Source organism: Cololabis saira, chromosome 11, assembly GCF_033807715.1.
Source record: "Cololabis saira isolate AMF1-May2022 chromosome 11, fColSai1.1, whole genome shotgun sequence".
NCBI lineage: Eukaryota > Metazoa > Chordata > Actinopteri > Beloniformes > Belonidae > Cololabis > Cololabis saira.
The window spans coordinates 21,634,748-21,660,624 of NC_084597.1; the positions used below are offsets into that span (position 1 = coordinate 21,634,748).

General features: G+C 42.9%; 1 protein-coding gene across 1 annotated transcript; it reads left to right on the forward strand.

Moving 5' to 3' along the window:
• The first annotated feature begins 86 nt into the window (after positions 1–86).
• On the forward strand, positions 87–23,910 carry naa25 (N-alpha-acetyltransferase 25, NatB auxiliary subunit). The gene is made up of 24 exons (XM_061733985.1): positions 87–192; positions 5,321–5,406; positions 6,651–6,789; positions 6,873–6,991; positions 7,101–7,175; positions 7,264–7,371; positions 7,616–7,694; positions 7,932–8,043; positions 9,769–9,858; positions 10,278–10,450; positions 10,550–10,662; positions 10,752–10,959; positions 12,457–12,546; positions 12,626–12,806; positions 18,180–18,279; positions 18,373–18,524; positions 18,615–18,740; positions 18,818–19,061; positions 19,141–19,264; positions 19,349–19,414; positions 19,499–19,596; positions 19,677–19,787; positions 19,870–20,010; positions 21,760–23,910. Exons 1-24 carry the CDS (start codon positions 135–137, stop codon positions 21,880–21,882), a joined length of 2,916 nt encoding a protein of 971 aa, XP_061589969.1. The 5' UTR covers positions 87–134; the 3' UTR covers positions 21,883–23,910.
• Positions 23,911–25,877: the final 1,967 nt, after the last annotated feature.

Here is a 25,877-nt window from a genome sequence, read left to right on the forward strand (position 1 = left end):
CCCCCCCGAGATCTGCACCCATGGGCCCTACACACTCTGCTGCACTTTCAGCAGAAAGAAAAAAATCCTTTAATCGCTGCTGATGCAGCCCGCAGTGCGCATGCGCGGACACTTCCCCGCAGGTAAACTCCACCATGGCGGCGAGAGGCCATGTGCAGGACCCCAACGACCGCAGACTCAGACCCATCTACGGTGAGCTTTCAATGGGAAAACCCAAAGTAACCCTGGCACAGATGTTTGACAGCCACGGCTGCGGTTTTCACGGGGGTGTGTGGTTAAACCGGAGACTGCTGGGGTCTGGGGGCAGCGACGCGGCCCCCCCCCGGCTCAAGCCGCGGACTGTAGTGCCCGCAGCGGCCGATGAAGGGGCACCTCACCCCGGCGTGGGACCCCTGTCCGCGGTAGGGCACGACTTTCACCGGGGCGGATGTTTGTGGAGGAAATCCACGTTAAAGGCGGGAGCCACCCACGGCTGTACATGCAGACGTGTCTCGGTTGTCCGGGTTGGCTCTTTTTCTCCAAGTTGAAGGTTTTTCCTCCTGTTTTCTCCTGACGGTGGCTGTTTGACAGCTAGCCTAGCCGGCTGGTGCTGCTCACGGACACGCGGCTGTTTGAGGCCGACGGCGTTTACGTCTCTCCTGAAACCCTGTTGGTTTATTAAAGTGTGAATGTTGAACAGTTATCTCCCTGTTAGCAGTAGCATGGCAGCAGTCTGAGGACAATGCTGAGAGCTAGCTGGAGCTCAGCTCTCACTAGGGTTGTCACCCGTCCCGTAAAATACGGAATTGTCCTTTTATTTGAGAAAAAAATGTTGCGTCCCGTATTGAACTAATACGGGACGCAATTTGTACCGTATTTTCATTAACTTTTACACCATATTCTAGTTGAATTATTGAAATAAATTAACTTTTACACCATATTCTAGTTGAATTATTGAAATAAATTAACTTTTACACCATATTCTAGTTGAATTATTGAAATAAATTAACCTTTACACCATATTCTAGTTGAATTATTGAAATAAATTAACCTTTACACCATATTCTAGTTGAATTATTGAAATAAATTAACTTTTACACCATATTCTAGTTGAATTATTGAAATAAATTAACTTTTACACCATATTCTAGTTGAATTATTGAAATAAATTAACTTTTACACCATATTCTAGTTGAATTATTGAAATAAATTAACCTTTACACCATATTCTAGTTGAATTATTGAAATAAATTAACCTTTACACCATATTCTAGTTGAATTATTGAAATAAATTAACTTTTACACCATAGTCTAGTTGAATTATTGAAATAAGTTAACTTTTACACCATATTCTAGTTGAATTATTCAAAATAAATTAAATTTTACACCATATTCTAGTTGAATTATTGAAATAAATTAACTTTTACACCATATTCTAGTTGAATTATTGAAATAAATTAACTTTTACACAATATTCTAGTTGAATTATTGAAATAAATTAACTTTTACACCAAATTCTAGTTGGATTATTGAAATAAATTAACTTTTACACCATATTCTTCACCTGTAGGCTATATTATACATTTGGGCTGATGTGGACATACAGTAGCATAGGAGGATATTTCAGTTGCTAGTATGGTTGGCTGTCTGTACAGTCATGCAAGTTCAATGCTATTAAAGCACTTTAAACTTGAAATCAAAGCATTTTGTTTTTATTATATAAAAATAAACACATTTTTATTCAGTTTAGAAGTTTGGGGGCTTTTTTCTTTTGGCTCCTGCGCTGCTGAAATCAGGGCGTCCCTTATTTCTATTTCTGAAAGGTGGCAACCCTAGCTCTCACACCTCTGAAAACAGGAATCCTAAAGCACAATCATGTGTTTTTCCCTTCAGCAGACGTGCGACGGAGACATACGTGTTTTGGTTGCTCTTTGTATTTAATTCTGTGTTAAGTTTACCTTTTTGTAATGTCCCCCAAAAAAATTGCCCATATGCTGCATGTCATAGTGGAGTAATGACGTTTAAAGTCTGTTAGGAGAGGATTTTAACACGGTAACACACTCATTCATACTAAATTGAGTTTGGCCGCTGGTCATCATCTGCGCATGCTCAAAAAAAGCCTTGTTTCTACTGATGACTAAAATAACTGGGCAAACCCTTCGTGACGTCACCCATAGGTTTCCTCGTCGTGTTTTTTAATCAAGTTTATTGGCCAAGTCCGGTCAAAACAAGACAGGGAATTTGACTCCTCATTTTTGCTCACTGTACAGTAAATAGACAAATGACAGCTCTTATTAACATATACAATTTAAAAGTGAAATGTGCAGCAGCATGAGGTAGTCATGGTTATTTGAAAGGTGCATTGTTACAGCATATGATTGTGGTTATTATTATTATTATTATTATTGCACAGTGATTGATTATTTGAAACTCTATTGGCGCTTTTCCACTAGGGGTCTAACCGTGTCAAGTAGATCATTTTTCTGTATCTACTCTGCTGAGGTTCTAAGTGGCTGAGTCGGGCTGTATCTGACGTCATCACACTACACGCCACTGATTGGTCGGGGGGTTGGCCAGTCAGACGTCTGAGTCAGGAGGTGGACATCAATGAAAAGAGCAACTCTGACGGCGGCTTCTTGTTCATTTTATTCGACAGACAATGGTAGCGCAAAAGTCTGTTTCGTGATCCAACTCTGAGGTGCAGATGTTCATAATAAACCTGGTGGCTGAGGAGAGAATTAAAAAGGGATCTAGACGGGCGATAAGGAACGACAACGTATACCAGGGGCTCTGTCACTTCATAGCTGCTCGCGGCTACCAACGGACTTTTCAGCCGCGGCGAGACAAACTAAAAAAAAAATTCGAAAGCGTTGCCACTTGAAGCTTCTCTCACTCGCATTTTTTAACTTGATATCAGACACAAGCCACAGACCCAGCAGCACATCTATCATCTCCTCCAGGTTCTACATCTTTAGTGTTGTTGTCTTCTTCGTTTAGATCACACAATCAAATACATCACAGCAGCTTCGCTCCAACCCGCCTACTTCTACTCCAGGTGCTGAATTGTTATGGAAAAGAAACTTGGCCGAGTTGAGCCGAGCTGAGATGAGTAGAGCTGAGTAGGTACTAGTGGAAAAGTGCCATATGAGTGATGAGAGTTCATCAGAGCAACAGCTTGGGGGAAGAAACTGTCTCTGAGTCTGGAGGTTTTGGCGTACAGTACTCTGTAGCGCCGTCCAGAGGGGAGGGGGTTTGAAGTTTTTGAAGCCTTTTCATTCTTTGTGGCACAAGTTTGCAAATATTTGTAGTAGCCAAATGTTGGCATTTGGTTTCCACTTGTCCTCTGTCCATCTGCATGGAACACGGATCATGCCCGCTGGTGTTTGGGGCGAGCGACTACCTTTTTTTTTTTTTTTTTTTTTATTTTAATGCATGGACTGGCTTAGGACAACTCATTTCTGTATTCTCTTTTTCCCAACCAACAGCCTACACTTGTAGAATATAATTGAAATACACAGTCAAACATCTGAAAAAGTGTTTTGCAAAAGAAAGGAATCGAATCGATTCTTGACATTTGAATCGATACCCTGCTCTATTACTGGATGCTACCACAGTGTAAAACGTTCTCTCCAAAATCTCTGAGATGTGATTTTGGACTCGCACCGAAACGTCAAGCTCGACAGATGGTGCTTCTGATGTTTGAGGCTAGCATAGGTCCTCCAGATGTATCTTCAGGCTGATTTATGCTTCCACTTAGCAGCTACCTACGTAGATGTCGTCTCTTGAGTTTAAACTTCTGCGTTACTGTACTTTGTAATTACACCACCAACCACTAGGCGGCAGTGTTGGTTGTTTTCCTGCTGTACGGTACCTCACACTCATTTCCTTTTTACTTCCTGTATTGTAGCTCTAACATAACTCAGCAAATAAAGGCTATTTTATGCGAGTAGCTCTGCTAAATGTTGAGCATCAGTTGTTTTTGTAGACACAGCAACAAACTTATCGTTCTACCTGACGGGAGTGCCGGGAAATAAAAAAAAAAAAAAAACAGAACAAATCCACTAATCATCTTTCTTTTGGTCTGCATCAACATGAAGCATAGTTAAATTTGGAGGGAGGTGCACGTCAGGTTCAGACCAACGCTGGAGCTTTGACGCAGAAGTATTAATCCGGGTTTGTAGGTGCACAAAAGCAGTCAAATTCTCATTCATGCCACATGACCACATATCTGATATTTCGGATTTAGGACGCTGTATCAAAGTGACATACCTGGGGGAAAAAACACCTCACAATAGTATCCCTGTAAAACAGGGTTTCTGTAACAGTTGGACGTGATTGAAAAGGTGATTATTTAATTAATGAATACATTTTTACGCAGTATCTCTGTGATATTTTGGTGTGAGGAATGTGTAAGTCTTAAGAAATTGTGTCATCTTTTTAACCAAAGCTTTTTCATGATGCATGATGATTTCTTTTATCTTAACCCCCAACCCCCCACCTCAACTTTTACCTCCTGTCATAGCAGCTAATATGGGAAGAATAGATGTGACATAATCACACCATGCCGTCTGGCACGGTTAATTTTGGCAGCCAGCTGTCGTGAGGGGAATGAGCTGAGAGCGTCTGCATCCACACACCACAACGTTCACCAGCCATTCACCAACGTTATTACGTCTCCACTGAGAATGCTTTTTGGGGAAAAACCTACTAAACATCTTTAACACGTTATTTCCAACTAGGTGAATCTCCAGACTAAAAACTGAGTATCCAAGTTACCAAGAAGAATAAGACTTGAGAGATGATTCTGATTTTTGTAGATTTAATTAAGTTGCATGCAAAAGGGTGAGAACATACATCAGGCGTCTCGATACAGAATGACGATGAAACAGGGGAGCATACTGATATTTCTGGTTTTCATCTCCATCAACTCTGTCTGGTGACACGTTTACTTGATTTTACACTTCTGCTGTGATCTCACTTCTTACGCTTTTTATTTTATAGTGGCCTTTATTCAGGGTATAGACGGGAAGGGGGTAGAAAGGGAGAATGGGGACAACATGCAGCAAAGGGCTGCAGGCCAGGACTCGAACCAGCAAACGCTGCAGGAAGACTGTAGCCTCAGTACATGGGCCGCTTGCTTGAACCTCTGCATTCAAATAGACATTGTAGTTGCTGAGATGCGCTCATTTTTAGTGAGTGTGTAATTTTCCAGAGGTGTCTAGTAAATCACAATCATATTTTTGTTATCATTCACACTTCTGATAGCTGTTAGAATATAATTTCTGAGATGGATCAATAATAGTCCTCTGAATTCTAATGAGAGTTTCTGCTGTTTCCACAGATTACCTTGATAATGGCAACAATAAAATGGCGATCCAGCAGGCAGATAAACTTCTGAAGAAACACAAGGACCTGCACTGTGCCAAGGTGGGTGACCTCATGACTTCTCTGTGCTCCAGCTTTTCCATGCCTCCTCCACTGATCAAAGAAAGTCCATATTTGTTCCCTGATCGGTGCACGGCATGAATATTTACTGGATGCCAACTATTGTATGCCTGCTGAAGGATTTTCCTTGTTCCTCTTTTGGTAAACTTTGTTTATAGAGTAACTTTCATTGATAGTAAAGTGCTTTGCAATAAAGTAAAATGCTAATTTAATTTTCTTCATTTCAATTTTCAGCTCCAACTTATGTAAAATATACGTTATTTGCTCCATTTATGTGTCTGAGCTACGTACAAGAAGTAAACAAAAGGAAACGCAACACTGTGAGCCATACTGCCCCCTGGGGGTTGGTGGTGTAATTACTGAGCAATGTTGGGAACTCCCTCCCTCTGGAACTGCCTTCCTCTCAGCCTGAGATCTTTAGACTCCGTGATCTCTTTGAAAAAGCAGCGAAAACACATCTTTTTAAACTTGTTTTTGCTTAGTATTTATATTTTACATTTTGTCCTGTGTGCAAAGTGATTTTTATCTTGAAAGGTGCTATATAAATTAAAATTGTACTTGTGCAGTAATGTAAGTCAGCCTGAAGACATGTTCCAATGGAAAATAACCACTCGTTTCATGCAATACCAAGTCTTGGTGCCAAATCAAAATAGATTTAGGTCTTTTGTACAGTTTCTCTTCCTGGTAGTCCAACAAGGCATGTGGAGTTGTCATCAGGGGAAGCATGTGCAGTTGTTTCTGCATTCTGATTGGATAACGACTGAAGTGGCGTGGATTTGGGAACTATTCATTGTTTTCCGCAACGGTGTCAGGCATTTCCTAGAATGAACAAAAATGACCACTTTGGAAAGTGTGTCTCCAAACTCTTTAAAAAGCTGTCTAAAAACACTCTTATACAAAAAGAAATGAAATCTATGTGAGCCCAGGAGACATACCTTCTATTTTGATGCCAAATTTAAAAACATTCACAGCAGTTGATGAGATACTCTGTCATTTTTTTTAGCAGGGATTCACAGAGGAAACCTTGTTAATTTAATTCTGTGAATCCGTAACTTAAGAACTGTCTAGTAGAAGTAAGTTCTCACCCCGTCTCTGAATGATCAGTTTGACTCCTCCAGAAATCAACGTTCCTGTCGGAGACCCTGTGTGTATTCTGAATGCTGTTTATTGTGGACAAAATCATCTCTCCCTGTTATTCTTTATTTTTGTCTTTTCATTCCGTCCAGGTCCTAAAGGCCATCGGTCTTCAGCGGACAGGAAAGCAGGACGAAGCTTTCAGCTTGGCGCAGGAAGTGACCACTCTGGAGCCCACCGACGACAACTCTCTTCAAGCTCTGACTATACTGTACCGGGAGATGCATCGTCGTGAGTAACGCACACGTACGTAGGAATGCACGCAAATGCCATGGGCGATTGTTTTTTTTAATCGTCTTTTATCTCCCTCACAGCGGAGTTGGTCACTAAGCTGTACGAAGCTGCGGTGAAGAAGGTTCCTCTCAGCGAGGAGTATCACTCACACCTCTTCATGGCTTATGCACGCGTGGGAGAGTACAAGAAGATGCAGCAGGTGGGGAAAGTGGAGCATGCAGATGCAAGTGACTAACTGCTGCTGTTGTCGTCCACTGTTAATGAGAGTAACAGAGAGGAGCTCACGTTCGTGTCTTCACACTTGACAGGCAGGGATGGCCTTGTATAAAATCGTCCCCAAGAACCCGTACTACTTCTGGTCCGTCATGAGTCTGGTGATGCAGGTACACACAGACTTTTCGGATGCTCCTTTGCTCAAATACTTTATTACCTTGTAAATGAAATCAAAGTCCCATGTATATTGTTCCCAAGGCAATCTCGGCACAAGATGAGAAGCTGGCCCAGACCATGTTCTTGCCTCTCGCAGAGCGCATGGTGGAGAAGATGGTGAAAGAGGAGAAGATTGAGGCTGAAGCCGAGGTGACCACGACCTCAAAGTGTCAACATTTCATCATATTTCCCATCTTTGCCTTCATTGTTTTATTGCCATCTTAACTTACTAGGTCTAATTAAGAGAAAACTACCAAATTAACTCCTTTTAAAATGACATATTAACATATAAATTCAGTTTTTGATGTGTTTGAAAACAGCTGACCAACCTTCTTACCTGCAGGATTACCTGTGGAGGTTTAAATTACTTTTATATTTCCATGTGTGGCTTCAGGTGCAGCTGTATTTCATGATCCTGGAGCGTTTGGGAAAGTGTGTTGAAGCTCTCGAGGTGATCCGGGGTCCGCTGGGAGGTAGGTGGTTGTGCATCTTCCACTTCATCCATGTTATTTCACACTAAGGATGCACACTGGATTTGTTTCATATTTCGTAGGATTCTCAAAATCATCTTAAATCATTCGACACAGCAAGATTTTCATGAATGTCCACAATTGATAAGGATTCCTTAGTACCTTTTGAGGTTTAGTGTTGGTGTTTTTAGTTCAGTTTGTTATAAATCAGACATTGACTAATCTTCTACATTTCCACAGAGAAGCTGACGAGCGAGCTGCAGAGCAGAGAAAGTAAATGTATGGTTCTGTACCGGCGACTCCAACGCTGGCCCGAGTGCAACGCTTTGGCTCACAAGCTGCTGCTTAAGAAGTGAGTGCCGACTTATAAAGATCAGTATTAACAGGAAAATGAGCCTCCCAATACTTGCTCCTAGTGATTGAGTTCACCTGAAGGTAACGCGACGACAGACTAATCTGCTTGTTTGAAGAGACATTTCCCAGATTTTCTTGTCTTTTCTGTTTTTAAATGTTTTTTTTTTTGTGATCAACTTTTTATTTATTGTGCGTGCGTGCGTGCGTGCGTGCGTGCGTGCGTGCGTGCGTGCGTGCGTGCGTGCGTGCGTGCGTGCGTGCGTGTGTGTGCAAGCATCCCCACAGTCCAAGAGAAAAACACTTTTTTTTTTAATTCAAGATCTTTTTATTAAAATTTTCACAAAATAAAAAAGGTGAAATGCTGCATGTCAATTACAAACATTTTGATTAGGCATGGGCATGTTAATCATAGCATACACCAGTGTACAGAATATAAAAAACAATTAAACAGTATGAAAAAATATAAAATAGTAACAAAAACAAACTACAGACCAAACTAATCCCTCCCCTGTCACTGCCAGATTACTAATCACAATATGAGGTCACTCTAACATCAAAAGCCTGCACTAGGAATATAAAAGAAATATGAAGTATAGTTCACAGGGTCTGGAATGCTTCTAGAAAAGGTCCCCACACTTTCTGGAACTTATTTGATTGCTGAAGCGAGTATCTAATTTTCTCCAGTTTTAAGCAGGACATGATGTCTTCCAGCCATTGCGCACGAGTAGGAGGGAAGGGATCCTTCCACCTGAACAGAATTGCCCGACGAGCCAAAAGGGAGGCAAAAGACAAAGTGTGCCCCTGTGCAGTGGTTAACTTCCTTCCTCCCTCCATGACCCCAAACAGGGCAGTCAGTGGGTTTGGTTCTAATCTGATTTTAAGCACCAGAGAGAGAGTATGAAAGACTTCCATCCAGTACTTGTTTAGACATGGGCAGGACCAGTACATGTGGATGAGAGATGCTTCTGCTACCTTACATCTTACAGAAAAACACTTTTAAATGTTATATAAAGGATGAGTAGTGCAAAAGAAACGCCCTTTTCAACCTTTAAAATAAATCTCTCCTCGTCATGACCTGCAGCCTCCACAGGTTTAAGTGATTTCCATGTCTGAGTCCGAGCCCACTGACAGGGTTTTATTTTGAAAATTAACTGGACTCTTTATGTCATCTGACTTTACTCCAGCTCCATCTGGCATGTTGGTTTTCCTCCTTCAGACCTGGAATTTTGGAACCTTAGAGGCTGTTGAGTCAAAGTTTGTTTCCGTAGCATGTTGAAAGCAGATTCAGTTGGCCAAAGCACTCTGGAGCTCAACAAGTGAAGTCCTCAAACGGAGCAGCAATTACCAATTTTATAAAAAAAGATTTTAAAAATCAACAGCTAAAATAAAATGCATCGCTGGACTGCATATTACATCTCATGTACGCGTCACCTGTATTATCAGAGGACATGTGCGATTTGTGTACCAAACAATGTCAGTATACGCATATCAATGACGATACTTCTATGTTCACGCTATAAACGTACCCATTATTAAACTGCGGGTGTACTCCAGACCTTACACATCCGGTTTACTGGTTGATTTAAAAAGTTTAAGTTTAACTAATTTGCTGATTTTAAAAGCGAACAGAGATGACCTTGAATGATCTGTGGCTCTGGCTGAATAAGAACCTTCACTGTGTCAGTAAAAACAACAGTAATGTGTTTGTTTAATGTGTTTGCAGTCCTGATGATTGGCAGTTTTATCCCTCCTACTTCGACTCTCTCTTCCACCTCATCGATCAGTCGTGGAGTCCACAAGAAGAAGGAGAACAGTGAGTGCAGGGTTCTGATCGGGAGTGTGTTGATGTTTGTTGAGCATTTTGTTGATGTCATCAATCCAACACGGAACAATGACACTCAACAGCAGAACAGATCAGTGTCAGTTCTGAAGGTCCACCACAGCATCTCAACCAGGTTCAGGTGTGGACTTGGACCAGGTTCAGAACCTTGATTATTACACTTTTCATCATTCTGATGTAGACCTGCTGCTGTGTTTGGGATCATTTCCTGTCACATGACCTGGTCTGTCAGACAGATGTCCTCACATGTTTCTCTAGAAGACTCTGGTCATCAAAGATGATGATTAGCATCCTACAGCAGGGTACTCAGGATTACTCACAAGGGTTTTATTTATTTGTTAGCTTCATTTATTGCGCGTAGCAGTGATTTGTGTCTCTCTGTGCATCTGCAGCTGCTCTGAGGGTGCGGTGCATTACACTGTGGCTGAGGTGGTGAGGTTCGTGGAGGAGAGAATCAAGGGGGAGGACGGTAAAGAGTCTCGTTCTCTCAGAGGCCCCTATTTGGCCCGGCTCGAGTTAATCCACAGACTGAGAGAGCGAGGATGTCCCGAAGAGAGCCTACTGGGTAAAACACTCGGGTCGCACGTTTACCACAATTTATTTGACCTGTTCGCATTTAACAGTCTGCTTTTTCTTTTTCTCCCCTCTCTTTGTCTTCGAGAAGGCGAACCTTTAGAACTGATGGTGCAATTTTTCAGCAAGTTTGGAGATAAACCATGCTGCATCACTGACCTAAAAATATACCTGCATCTGCTCTCTCCTGACCAGCCCGTTCAGGTAAGCCCAAGTCAAAGACGTAATGGGAAACTGCTGCTTGTAAAGCGAAGCCGTTGGTTAAAAAAAAATCTCTGTCTTAAACTTCCCAGTTCATCAACCGCCTGAGTGAAATGGTTGAGCTGGGGGAGCGAGGAGAGGAGGGTTACGTCTTCCCAGAGGACACGAAAGCATTACAGCGGCATCTGTGTGTCTGTCAGCTGACTCGAGCACTCGGGCTGCATCACTCTCTCGACGTCAGTGGAAAACTGCGTGTCATCGCGGAGCTCAAGGCTCACTATCGTCATGGGCTCAAGTTTGGTAAGAACATGACTTTCGTTCATCCCAAGACTCTTCATTTTAAGATCTATTATGGAAAATTTACTTTAATGTCTTACTGGATCTCAGTGCTGCATTCAACACGGTTGACCAGAACATCTTGATAGACCTGTTGGGAAAAACTGGATGGGAGTTTCTGGCACAGCATTTACCTGGTTTTAGTCCCATCTAAAAGACATGGACTATTTTTGCCTTTAGGTAACTACCGTACTTTCGCGACCATTCGGCGCGCCGTGTGGAAAGGCGCACCCTAGGTTTTTTGTGTCATTTTTGGATTTAAAACACACATACCGCGCACCGACCGAAAAGGCACCGTCTACACACACACACACGCGCGCCTTACTACAAAAACAACACACACACACGCGCGCACAACACACACAAATAGAGCGAAAAATAAATAAATAAAAAATAAAGCGGGAGCAAAACTTAGTTTGATTGTACTTTATTTAAGTTATTACATTAATCAAACCCATCGAAATCTTCATCCTCTGTTTCTGCATTCATCTGAGCCTGATCGCGCTGAGACCCTGAGAACTGATCAGCTGCGACGGGCAAAGCCCGCAGCTCTCTGGCCGCGCTGCAGCCGAGTCACTTTCCGTGCCGTACGGCCCCTCGGAAATGATGCCGGCTTTTGCAAAAGCCCGAACAACAGTCCAACCCAGCAGACACGTCAGTCCACGCATCTACAATCCTTCAACAGTAAACGACGGAGCCCGCTGACCGAGCGAGCGGCAGCCGACGCGTCGGCTTCCGCTCGGCCGGGTGGTTCCTCCGGCTTCCCGCCCGCCTCTGCGGCGCAGCTGCCCCGGGAGCAGCGTCTCCTTCTCAGTAGCGAGCCCGAGTCTCCCCGTCCGCTCCAGGTGTCCCGCCACGGAGCCGCCGCTGGGCAATCGCGGGCGAATTACACGCTCCCCTTCCCCCTTTAACGTTCTCATGGTGGCCACAATTACGTCCGCCTTATGGATCCGCGTTAAGTCGACGCAGCCCTACACCGTAGGCTCTGCGTCGGTGTAACGTAGAACCATATATCAGCCTTTACAATAATACAATAGGCGCATTGCGTCATTGGGCGCGCGGCACATTTAAAAAAAAAAAAAGAAGACGTTTATATGCGCCTAATGGTCGCAAAAATAGTGTACAAATCTGAGCCAACAAAAATAACATGGGGAGTTCCTCAAGGTTCAGTTCTGGGTCCTCTGTTGTTTAACATCTATATGCTACCACTTGCTCAAATTAAGATAAGATTAGATAAGATTGCCCTTTATTTCTCCCTCGATGGGGAAATTCACTCATTATGAAAAAGAATAAAATGTGTTACCATAACTATGCAGATGACACACAAATCTATATAAACATCTCACAGCAGATTATAACCCAGTTCAAATATTGATCAAATTAAGTAGATGTGCCAGAATTTTCTTCAGTTTAATGAAGAGATAACAGAAATAATAGTGTTTATGTGTTTCTGAAAAACAGGGAAGAATGCCCTGAAGACGGAGCTGCAGTTCTCAGATATGTATTGTCTCATGGCAGCACATGTTTACTTTGACCTGTGGACGGACACGGGTGAGTGTCTCCTCTCCTTATATCTAGATGTGACTCTGTCAGGAAACCTGTCTCTGAACAGATGTGTGTGTTCGTGTAGGAGATGAGGACATGGTGTGGCAGTGTCTGGGTGTCCTGCAGGAGGGTCTGTCTAACAGTTCCTCCAACGCCCAGTTCAAGCTTCTGCTACTGCTGCTCTACTGCCGTCTGGGGGCCTTTGAGCCGGTGGTGGACCTTTACTCCAGCCTGGATGCCAAGCACGTGCAGCACGACACCATTGGGTGAGAACCAATGATTACGTCTTTGCCTGTGTTTAACAATAATCTCAGCATTCCCCTTTTGTCATTAGATGTTGTGGGTTGGCACTGTGGGTGGGTGTGCGGGGCATTGGTGTGTTGTGAAGGTGTGGGGGGGGGTGGAGGCGCGCTTACCTTTTGGCGCTTATGAGGACACTGCAACCTTATCCACGCTCCAACATCCAAGGAACCAGCTTTGCTACTACTGTGAATCGTATGGAGAGGACAGCCTCTGAACATAGCCAAGGACACAAAACAACCTACCAAGAAAACCTGTCTCTGCTGTACTGGAGGACACGCATTGGATGTGTGTGCATGGTTGGAAAAAATGGCACATAAGGAAAAAAATTGACTTCCTGAAGAAAAATGGTGCTTCTTTCCGCTGCCTGTGTGTAGGACACATCAGCAGAAATTGCCATGGGAAGATTTCCCACTCAAAATGTGGTCAAAAACCCCTGATCTTACCAGCTCACTAATTGGAGTTCTAATGACCAGGTTCAGGAAAGAACCTATGGTGATCATGGCAGACATAGAAGCTGTGCTAACTTCGCACTTAGGAAATGTGCAGAGGATTTTGGATATGATTACAAGCAGCAGCACTGCTTCTGTGTGGATGACTGTTTGGTGTCAGTTGCAACAAAGGAGAAAGCACTGACCCTGTGTCATGAACTCGTGTCTCTGTGTGCAAAAAGAGGATTCTGTTTGACGGCAGCGGCTCGAATCCAAGCTCCTCCCGAGTGACTGAGCTTTTCACCCTATCTCTAAGGGAGCGTCCAGCCACCCTGCGGAGGAAACTCATCTTGGCTGCTTGTATCCGCGATCTTGTCCTTTTGCTCACTACCCAAAGTTCATGACCATAGGTGAGAGTGGGAGCGTAGACTGACGGGTAAATTGACAGCTTCGTCTTTCGACTCAGCTCCTTCTTCACCACGATGGTCTGGTACACCGACCGCATAACTGCAGACACTGGATGGTACAAGAAATGCGCACATTTAAAGGCTCATATGGCCTGGGTAGTCTTACAGTGGAAGACATTAACAAGGCTGAATTGGCCATAAGTTTAGTCAGAGAAGAACATTTTTAGAGGAACTTTTGTGTCTGGAAAAGGGCCAAAATATTTAAAAAAAAGTAGCCAACTGTACAAGTTATGTCCAAGGCTGGAGAATGGAGTCTTGCGTGTGGGAGGTCAGCTCAGTAAAGCAGTTTTGCTTTTGGAGTCTAAGCATCCCATCCTATTGTCAAAGGATCTCAATATTTCCACTCTGCTGCTGAGAAACATTTATCCGGAGGTGGGACATAATGCAGAATCACATGTTGTCCAAACTCAGGGAGAAATACTGGATTACTGGAGTAAGCACTGCCATTAGGAAAGTCCTTTCCAAGTGCACCATCTGCACCATCTGATTCAATTCTTCTCCAGCAGATGGCAGACCTACCTACGGACAGACACAAGCCAGATTAACCTCCATTCACTTGTGTAGGAGTTTACTATTTTGGACCCTTTGAAGCGAGGAGCATGAGGAGTACAGTGAAAAGATATGGTGTCACATTTACCTGTCTTGCATGAGAGCCATCCACCTCAAGGTTGCACCTTCTCTGGATATTGACTCCTTCATAAACACTCTGACGTTTCATAGCCAGAAGAGGACAGATCCGCAAGCGGCTCCTGATGACCTGGAGGTTCTGACATCTAACCATCTTTTACTGCTTAAAAACCAGCCTTCATTGCCACCAGGACAGTTTCAAACAGCAGACCTGTACGTACAGAGGAGATGGTTCAGTACATCTCTCTGACCTTTTCTGGAAACCATGGACGAAGGAGTATCTGCCTCTGTTACAGGAACGACAGAGATGGGCATGAGTGCAGAGAAACCTTGTCGTAGGAAACTTAGTTCTTCCTATGGACAGTACAGTAATCCTTCGTTTTTTGCTGGGGTTACGTTCCAAAATGAACCCGTGATAGGTGAAATCTGTGAAGTAGCAACCTTTTTATATTTTTTTTACAATTATTATACAAGTCTTCAAATTGCGGAGATCAGCACTGCCCCACTGCAACCCGAGCAATTGGATTTGAACGGGAGAAAATGAAAAATACAATAAGTAGAGTGGGACAAATTGTGACTCGTGCAAATTTCACTGCTCTTCTGACTGTGCCACTGACTCCACTCTGTAGTGTCTTTTTCTTCTAAAGCCCACGGTGCAGGTGTGTTTTTTCGAGAGAAGAACATAGTTATGGTTCGTTGTTGTCGCTCTTTTTTTTTTTTTTCTTCTGGGCAAAAAGATTCTTATAAACCGACATGCCACCATCGATTATATCTGAGAACTGTAATGAACGATTCATCAAAGGGTTCCGTTCTTGAGCTGCTCACTGAAGCTCATTGGCCGTTCTCAGCATTGTCGGTAAGCGACCAACGTTATTGAAACAGGAAGTGAAGAAGCGGGGAGACTGTCTAGCCAATCAGAATGCAGAACACAATGCAAATCCGTGAAGCAACGAGACCGTGAAAGGTGAACCGCTTTATAGCGAAGGATTATTGTACAGCACCTCGGAATTCCTGGACTATGGGTTGTGTATTGCAAACCTTTCCAGGCCGTAAAGGATTTGTTCATCAAGTGCGGATTACGACTAAAACCAGTTGCTTGGATAGACCCATATCCATGGTCTGTTTGTTGCTAGAGGCAGAGGAGGCAGCATAAGGACGATGCTGGCGTCTACAGAGACTTTTGTCTTTTTCCAAACTTGAACATTGGGACTATTTCATGGACAATAGGTTTATTAGATATGTTGCAATTGAATTTGAATATATAATGTTTATTATGTCTCCTATTATGTGTTTGAAAATATAAATGTAAATGTTGTACCTAATAATTAGGGGCTGGTGTGTAGGAGAGGGGGGGGGGCTACGTGGTTGTGGGTGTGAGCCATTAACAGGTAAAAGCGCACTCACCTTTTGCGCTGATTAGAGAGAGTCTGGTCTAGGTTACCGTATTTTTGTTGACTGCAACGCCACGCCACCTATCCATTAATCACTTTTAGTATATTTTTCTGTTTAACCATCTTTTACTGCTGCACTGTGATGGCTGTGTTAATTGAATAAACATCCTTCAAGACTCATCTGGATGTCATTATTTGCAGCCTTCTTGCGCATCATTTAATTAGGGACAAGTAGGACCCAACCACAGACTCTCAGCGGTTAGATTTTCTTTTTGGAAGCGGCAACAGATTTTATCTGTATGGAAGACAATTTTGATATAATCTGGTCTGGTTAGTGGTCTGGCTAGTAATCAAAATCATTTTCACTCGTTCAGATTGCTTCAATTAGCAGTAAAAGCTTACATTGTGAAACTTCCAGGTTCGGTCTTGAGGAAATGTGCAATATTATTTCCCTCACAATTTATTTTTTTGTCCAAACTTTTTTTTATTGGTTTTTGTACAGAAGCAAACAGAATCACAAGCCCTGAGAACAACAATTACATCCAACAATAGTTCTGTTTTAAAATTCCCTCAGATTCCCTATCCCGGTACTTTCTACCGTCTACAGATGCCCAAATGTTCATATCTTTCATTACATTTATTTAGTTATTAGTCTCCTCCTCACTCCAAAAGTTTGGTGTGGTCTTGCGTTTCGCCATGTTAACAAGAACTTCCTGGACTCAAAAGAGCAAGATTCCTTGCAAAAAGAATATGCGCAGAAAACAAATTCATGTTCCTTTTGATGGGGATATCCCGTTAGGCGTTTACATGACCAAATATTCGGGTTAGAAAAGGAGTAACCCAGGGGTCATATTCCGGTTTTTTCAAATGGGTTATTGGTGTTTACATGGCCGTGCGCAACCGGGTTATTGCTAATATTCCGGTTAGAAAAGGATTATTGACTGCATGTAAACATAGTCAATGTATGCCAGGAAAGGCTGCCATTTCTTGTAAAAGGTGTCTAATGAACCTTTCAAGGAGAACCTGATCTTTTCTATTATAACACACTGCAATACTTCCTGAATCCATTTATTATGTGTAGGTGGGAGTAGAAAATGCAATGATTTTCCGTGGAGACTTAGGGACATTGAGTGAGGACGAGATTCCAAAATAAACAGCAAGAGGCTCATGCACTATAGTTTGGCCTACTACCTCGCTAAGAGGTAGTGAACACTATTTAGTATCTTCTCCCACTGTTCATCCGGCAGAGGAATTCCCAGGTCCTGACCCCAGCGGTCCTCAGAGAGTTCAGACGGTTAGAAGACAGTTTGTGAATATAATTGTATATAGTTCCTATGAGCCCTTTCTGCTTAATGTTCAGAGTCAATAATTGGTCTAAGAGCGGTTCTATTTGGAAAATGGGGGAAGCAAGATTTCACATAGTTTCTTATCTGAAAAAAGTGAGTACTTGGCAGATTGAATTTTGATACTAGGTTGGCAAATGAAGAGAAAATGCCATCGATAAAGAGGTCGTTAATAGTCCTCAGGCCTCAATCAGACCAGGTGCGGAAAGCTGGGTCAGAGCATGACGGGAGGAATAGATGGTTCTATAAATTCGTGATTGACATGATTGTGTATGAAGGCCAAACGCTTTCCTAAACTGGTTCCAAATCATTAATGTACTTATTACTATTGGATTGGAACTAACCTGCTGAATCAGCAAGGGCAGCTGAGAGCACACCACCGACCATAAACAGAGGTGTGAAGAGGGAAGTCTCAAGCAGAGCCCACCGCGGTCGTTCGTCTACTGCTTTACACATGATCCAAAAGAAGAGCTTGTTGACAGTGCAGACCCAGTAATAGTATTGAAAGTCTGTAGTATGTAAAGTCTGAAAATCATCCGTGATACAAGTGCGACGACTCAGTTCAGTTTTATTTATACAGTACATGCTGTTTCTAGGTGCTTTTCAGAGACCCAAAACATGATCCCTGAGCAAGACTAAATATGTCAAAATTTGGAAAAATCATCAAAGCATCAATCTTGAAAGTCCTCTGTGAAAACTCAATTGTAAAATCAGTAATAGGAAAATAAATTATTTTTTATACAATGTTTCTAAATGAATCCAGACCCAATATCATTTATAAAATCATCAATTTGTATTAGGTTTTCACGGTGTGGTCTTGGATGGAGATGATGATGATTTATCCCTGGTGAGCTGTCCTGCTTCTTGTCATAGCATCTTTGTTTTTCCTCATCGATTTGTAGCTGCGATAACAACTTCAGCTTGTGGTCGTTCCAACACTGAATCAGTGAGTCTTTCTACGTTGTTGTAGATGTCGGATTTAGAAGTATCTGTTGTGAGAATCCTTCTCTTTAGTTTGGGGTTAACGTCCCTCTGAGAGGCAGCAGCAGATTTGACTGTTGACAAGCTTTTCTTTCTCAGGTTCCTGTTAACGCGCTACGCCGAGTCTCTGGGTCAGTTCGCCGCAGCTTCCCAGTCATGTAACTTCTCCCTCAGGTTTTTCCACTCAAACCAGAAAGATGTAAGTCTGTCCTCCGCTGTGATTTCACCTAAGACGCTTCTCCTAGTCTGTAATCGCCTCTCATCTCACTTACGTTCCTCCTTGGTGTCCTAGACCTCAGAGTACATCATTCAGGCGTACAAATATGGAGCATTTGAGAAAATCCCTGAGTTCATCGCTCTCAGGAACAGGCTGAACCAGTCGCTGCACTTTGCTCAGGTCCGCACTGAGAGGATGCTGCTGGATCTGTTCCTGGAGGCAGACATGTAAGAATCTAGAAGAACCATGCTAAGTTGAAGTATTGTGTAGAGCAGAGCTGAATGTTTGACTTAGAAGTTGCACTTCTTGTGTTTCAGCGTGTTGAGTCTGGAGGAGAGCGTGAAGGCCATGTCTTTGTCTGCAGAGGAAGACGACATTCCCTGGGATAATTTAAGGGACAACAGGGACCTAACTGTATTTACAAACTGGGAACCTAAAGAAAGGTATAGAACGTTTTCTTTGTGTGTGTTTTGAAGGAAGTGACCTTAACCAACCCGTGTGCCTCCTCTTCCTCTGACAGACAGCTAACTGATGAACATAGACGCCAGTCTCTTGAGGAAGAGTCTGTGTGGCTGCGGATACGCTCTCTAACGCTCCGTCTGCTCGCCTCGCTAGCTGCGCTGGGACACGCGCCCTCGCAGCAGAACTCTGAGATGACCAACGAGAATGGCGTCGGAGACAAGACTTCGGTCCTCAGCAGCTTGCTCACCCAGCTCAACCAGACTCTGCAGACGGCAGCGCAGATGACAGAAAAACAACCACAGGTGTGTTTTACATGCCAGGTGAATTAGTGATACCCTCCCCATCCCCCGCCTACCTGTTGTAACATTGTTGTCGTTGTAGTTTCCATTCCTGGGCCCCCTCTCCACTCGGCTGGCCTCGGCTCTGTCCATCGGCAGCTGTCAGTGTCAGGCGGCAGCCCTGCAGCTCGCTGTCCACCTGCACGACCTGGAGACGGCTGGACTCGGTAAGAGGATTACCACAGCATCCACCAAACATGAAGACTGCACCTCCTTGCTTTCTGCCTGACTTCCTGTTTTTCCTTTCCTAGACGAGTCGTCGGAGCTTCAGACGCAGATCTGTAACAGTTTCAAATCATTAGTAGTTCAGCTTCAAGGTGAGCGAACAGCTACGTTTGCTTGTCAGCCCTGAACTCTCTGTGGACACCGATGGGCTTCATGTTTTTCTCTTCTGTCCACAGAAATACTGAATAAATGCAAAGGGGATTTATTGGAAATGAAAGAGAGCAGTTTAAAAACCCATCCCTCCTTATTAGAAAACCTAATCTTCTTTGTTGAGGTAAAACAACTTTGCTTCCACGTGGTCTGTTTTCCTGCCGTGTTCAACACCATCTCACAGTAATGTGTTGTTCTGCACAGACGGTGAGCATAGTGTTGTGGATGGCTAGTTACTGTGCCAAGATCCTCCGGCCACTCAAGACGAGTTTACAGAAGAAGAAAAAGAAGAAAAAGGATGCAAACACAGCACTGGTACAGTTCCTATCTTTTAACGTGCTCTTGTTTGCATTCGTGTGCATGTGGGTCTGTCTCAGAGCGCTGTCCTCTCTTGCAGCCAGTGGTGGTGTGCGGTTTCCAGGAGCTGACGGGGAGTTTGCAGGACCTGTTCGTCCAGGCCCTGGAGCACATAAGGATCCAAGAAGCCGCCGTGACGGCTCTGAGACTGGCCAGTTTAACATTGGAGGGAAACACACAGGTGAGTTCAGTTTTTCCTGTCATTTATTCCACGGAAATCCACACTGGTCTTTAAATACAGGTGACTACATTTTTGTCTGTGGGTCACAGTGGAAGGCTATTGTTTCATCCATCCATCCATTATCGACATGTGCCACTTCCGTCTGGTGGAGTCAACCTCAGCTCTCTTTAGGCAGGAAGCCGGGGTACAACTTGGACAGGTCTCCAGTCTATCACATGGCTGTGATTCCTTTATCTTTATAAAGTGGCAAGAAATAATTTATGAATGTATGAAAAAAAAATGTATGAAGAAAAAATAAATGGTTTACTGCATTAATTTGCCATAAGATGTTATCAGGCCTTTATCCGTCTCTGGTATACACAAAAATTATGTATTTAAGCAGAGAAGATGGGAAGAAGGAACATTTTCCTAACTTTTTAAATGAAAGCATCTATTAAACACAATTTTGCTTTATCTTAGACTTATTTGTAGGAGACCTGGTGTGAACGGCTCTCTTTGCATTTAAGAGCATATCTGGGGATGGGGTCTAGCATCTCTCTGGGGACGGGGTCAATTCAATTTTATTTATATAGCGTCTATTACAACAGAAGTTGTCTGTGGGCGCTTTCCAGAGTCCCAGAACATGACCCCCGAGCAATTATTACATAAACATAACATAAACAATGGCAGGTAAAAACTCCCTTAGTGGGAGAAAAACCTTAATCCAAACAGTGGCAAGAAAAACTCTCCTTTAGGAGGGAAGAAACCTAGAGCAGGACCTGGATCATAAGGGGGGGCAGAGCAGGTGGGCAGAGCAGGAAAAAGGAGAACAGACAGAGAGAATAAAGAACAGAAAGAGGAGAGAGACAGACAGAATGTTTAGTTGGTGTACTACAGGGATGACTATATAAGCAGATGCAGACACTGAGGTGGTCAGAGGGGGCGGGGCAAGAAAAGAAGCGTGTAAGATTGCAGCTCTGCATCCTGGCCTGGACCCCGGATTGTCAGGGGGAGTGTCTAATAATATCAGCCAGATTTCTAGAAAAAAGAGCTGCACCATCCCAGGTGAGATGAGGCCGTCTCTTCTAATCAGACTGGGCTTTCCCCAAAACGTCTTCCAATTGTCATTAAAGGCCACATCGTTTTCTGAACACCCCCGAGACAACCAGCGGCGGAGCGATAACATGCGGCTAAACATATCATCACTGATCAGATTGGGGAGGGGACCAGAGAAACCTACAGAGTCCGACATGGTTTTGGCGTAGTTACACCATACCTGTCAAGTCTCCCGTTTGGCTGGGAAATTACCGTATTTTACCCCTCTTTACCGCACATCCACTTCTGGGAAGAGTAGTGTCAGTACTGGAGTGTTTATTTATATTACCTTTAGTGGGACAGATTGTCCAAATATTATCTAGAGTGGCTATTTGTTTTGATATTGTATAAAAGGGTTTTTTCTTTTTGGTGTACTTAAATTCATTTGTGTGTTCTTTTCTTTTTTTCCCCAATATTTTGAGGTATAAATCCTACATTGGACACCATATAAGGTTTTATATTTATTCCCTGGGGGCAATTGAAGTCACATAGATCCACTAATGAAACAAACTAAAAACTGAAGCAGTGTAAAAAATGTAATGATGGTTCATAGGTTAGAGGAAACACTGGTGTGCTGGTTCAGTGAGGACCTGCTGGCAGAGGGAACATCTCCTCCAGATTATTTTGCTTAGTCAAGGACTGTGTTGACATATGCTCTCCGTTTTGGTGTTTCAGGAGGAGGCGTCGTTTGCGAAGGCTGCTATGGACAAGGTGCAGACTAGTTACCTGCGCTCGCTACAGGAGGTGGGAGAGCTCCTCAAGAAGAGAACAGAGACTATAAAGACCCTTAAGATCTGAACTCCATCACAAACGCCAGACTTGGATGACTGTACTCCCCTCCCCATCAAGCCTCCCCATCCTCCCATCTGCCATCGGCCCACCAGCTAACCTAATCAACCCTTCGCCGTTTCCGACCTCTTTCCTGTTTTCAGCGTTCCTGAGCTCAGTCTGGATTTCTGTCTGACCACACTTCTGGAACATTTACAGCTCTCATAGCACGTAAGCTTTTGATTAACTCATAGATTTATACATCAAATATAAACAAAAAACAGGATCCCACAAAGACGGGCTCCTTGAAAGAAATCTATCTAGACGAGATTAGGATAAACAAGCGCAGTTTTAGAGTCTAATAACTGATGTACATAATAAAGACCACAGCAGGCCGACTAAGTGAGAGTATAATACACAATAAAAATCACTTTTTCTGGAGAACAATCACGGTGACACAAACCCTTTGATCTCTGAGGAGGGCATTTGTTCAGTTTGCTGGTTTTCCAGCTATTTTCCTCTTGAATCTGATGCATTCTGGAAAAACTGACACATGGCCGCTAGCAGAGACTTTTGACTGGTGTTTCCCCTAGTTCTCTTTATAAAATTTTACTTTATTTTGTGAATGTTGTCGCTTTCAAAGTGGAATCACCTCTGTAGTTGCAGTATTATAAAGAGATGAGCTAAATGACAGGATGCCCCCCCCCTTCCTGTTAAACTTTGAGGTTTAACAAGGGGGGGTGGCGGCGGCTTATGTTTTTTATTGAAGTGGCGCTCGTAAATGAGTCTCTTGTAGAATACAGGCATCTATTAACGCTGGACTGACTATGATTATTTATCTTGCCGTGAATGTTCACCAAAAACAGGCTGGTAAAAGTAACACACCACCGTGCGGTGATGGATACCCATGTATGTCGAGGTGTACTTAGAAATGCAGATTAGCCAGATGCTTGTTTAGGCTTCGTAGACTTTCTGCTCTGGGACGGCTCTCCTGTCTCAAACCCTTAAAGATGGACACACGTTGGACCTAACTGTAAATAAAAACGGAGGAAGCCTTTACAGAGTACAGGTTGAAAGGACTCGTGTGTGTTTAAAAGCAGCTACAGTAGAATACCAATACATCTGTCCCGCGTGGATGTTCTCTTCATTCCCACTTGAATTCCACTCCCCGAAACTCGTAAGCTGAAACATTCATAGTTGCGTAGTTTCCAAACATCACCGACGAGCACTGATGGATGACTGCAGGTCAAGTGCAACCACACTTGTTTCATTGTTCGGCAGACTACAGTGAAAATGTGGTCGACAACGTCCCCAAACCCTTCCTCTTAGGGCCTGTTCAGACTGCAGGCAAAAGTGTCCCAAATCTGATTTTATTAGGGTCTTCGTCAGACTTCTTCAGGAGAAGTGTGAACACTCAAATCTGGCCCAGATCTGATTTTTATTTTTTTAAATCAGATCTGGGACATGTCCATATGTGGTCCTGAATCAGACCCTGGTCTGATTTATTTCATTTTTTACAATGTGGCTGCAGTGTGAACAGCCAAGGCGGATTTTATGCGACTTTTACGTCAATCTATGTCTACATTTGTCACTGTTTATCCCTCCCATAGTCCCAATCCCTTATGCCTTTGCCCTCTTTGTTATTGTTCTTCTGCGCATGCGGGTCAGTTCTAAACCACAAACAGTTCACACTGGAATCTCATATAGACCACATTTTAAAAGTTATGTGAACAGCCAAACAAAAAAATCAGATCTAAGGAAAATATCAGAATTGAGCATTAACACTTGCAGTGTGAACAGGGCTTAAGTCGTGTATGTGCAAACGGTCACTTCCACATCCGCTAATAAATGCCTTGTACTTTCGAGCCCATCTGTCTGGGTGGAGTCAAGCGGCTGCAGAGACGTTTGTGACCTTACGACATGTGTTGTTGGGGTTCAGAATAACCGTCGACAATCTGGACTGTCACGTCACCACCCTCTTTTGTTAGAAAACGGAAAACAGAAACACTGGAATGTCAAAGCTTTTTTTTTGTTAAATAAAAAGGGCAAATGTGAGAACTTTGTTGTGCTATGTCTCTTTCTTTATCATGATTTTGCTCCCATTTCATTCATTCATGCAGCGATGACTTGGGTCTTTCCACCCCAGTTCTTGGGTTCAACAGTGACATCTGAGGGGTATTCCAGGAAGCGGGTTTTGTGAAAACTCTGAGTTTGTTAAGCCTGAGATGAGGGAAACCCAGAGTTTTCAGTTCCAGAAAGCGATGTAACTCAAACTTTGAGTCAGTTACTATGCTGACCCTGTGAACCTAACCTGCTCGCTAACAGGTTTTCTTCAATTAACCCTGAGTTTCTCTCTGTCTCCTCCCTCAGTGGCGTCAATTCAGCCAATGGGCCTTTACGCAATACGCATCCGTTTTCTGCACCACGGACAACAAGCGGAAGAGTTAGAGAGCAGAAAAAAACGTATCAGACAAACACAATTTAACTCATTCGGTTCACTTTATTCACTATGTCAGTGCAACAATATCACAGGGACATCTGAGTTTAACTTCAAACAGTTAAAGTCCAAATGCAAAAAGGAGAGGGAGGGAGCAGAAGAGATAAAGAGAGAGAGTAAAAAAAATTAAATATATTTATAAAAGGGTAGGGTGATTTGATATCTTACCTTAAAATGAACTTGCATAATTAATCCATCAGTGGCTACAGCCTCGTTAATATCTTCTGCTGCTGGGGCAACATTGGACCCATCACATGCCTGCCTTCTTTTTTTTTTTTTTTTTTAAATTGCGTGGTTGTCTGCTTCCTTTTCATTTTTGTAAGTTAGTAACACTGCAGAGTGCGCTAAAAACAAGATTGATAGCGACTACTGTCGTCAGGGACGCTGGGACATCACATTTCAAGATATGAGGGGGGTACAAGTGTTGGGAAAGATAATACCTACTGAAATCCATCATGTTGTTCTGATATGCATTTGTAGTTATTTTATATGTATTAAGTAATAGAATAAATCGATACAAATAGACACAGAGTAATTCCATAAATGTATTTAAAAAAAAAAAAAAACATTTACATTTTCCTCTGAAGCCGAGGTGTGCGGCTGCCCCTGATCTAAATGACAATACAATTTCATTCAATACCATTCCACCACTGTTTTCATCTGTAATATTATAAGACAGTGTGCTTAAATGTTAAATGAATACTGCATTCAAACTTACACATTGACTGCAGCAACTTTCTCCCACGCCAATTGTCTCTCCTTTGCTGCTGCAGCTGTTTTTTGTTTTTTTGAAATATGCTCTCACACTCGCCATACGCACGTATTAACACTTCTAACTCCAGTGGCGTGAAGTATGTGGATCTTCAGACGCAAACTAATGTTTCCTCAAAGGGATTTTGTAAATTGAAATGTTAAAGTTTAAAAAAAAATAAATAAAATATGTGGATCTTTTGTTTTCGCCGGTTGCCATGGGGAATCGTTGTATCAGGGCTCTATTGATGATGGCTTTTTATTTTCTTCATGCACAGGCTTAACTCAAGGTTAACAAACTCAGTTGATTGAACTAACTCATACCTGCTGTTCTGGAACCGAAAACTCTGAGTTTCCCATCTCACGGTAAGTCAACTCAGAGTTCAGGTTTAGACTCAGAATTTGTTGAACCTGCTTCCTGGAATACCCCTCTGCAGAGGGAATGTCAAACACATACAATCACAGTGAAACAAACAATCAAACACGATATATAAAAAACACACAACACATTAAAAAATACGAGTAAAAAGTGGTAGCGATGGTCCGGAAGAGTTACAAACATGTGCAATGATCACAGATGAATGTTGGGAGTGTATTTTTAAAGGAGGAGAAGGAGATGAATGTGTGAAGTTTAAGTGTTTGTTGCAGATGATTCAAATCACTAGCAGTAGCGAACTGAAATTAATTCTGGCCAAAGGAGGTGCGGGCTTTTGGAATGAGCAGGTTAATGTAACTGCTTGAACGTAGGTTCCGATTACTGATGTTGATATTAAGTAGT

Bases quoted from the DNA above. Each gene is read 5' to 3' on its own strand.
- naa25 (XM_061733985.1), top strand. From the start codon at position 135: ATGGCGGCGAGAGGCCATGTGCAGGACCCCAACGACCGCAGACTCAGA. The intron at 10,451-10,549 runs GTAAAACACTCG...GTCTTCGAGAAG, and splicing joins TCCCGAAGAGAGCCTACTGG to GCGAACCTTTAGAACTGATG. The intron at 19,265-19,348 runs GTAAGAGGATTA...TTCCTTTCCTAG, and splicing joins CCTGGAGACGGCTGGACTCG to ACGAGTCGTCGGAGCTTCAG.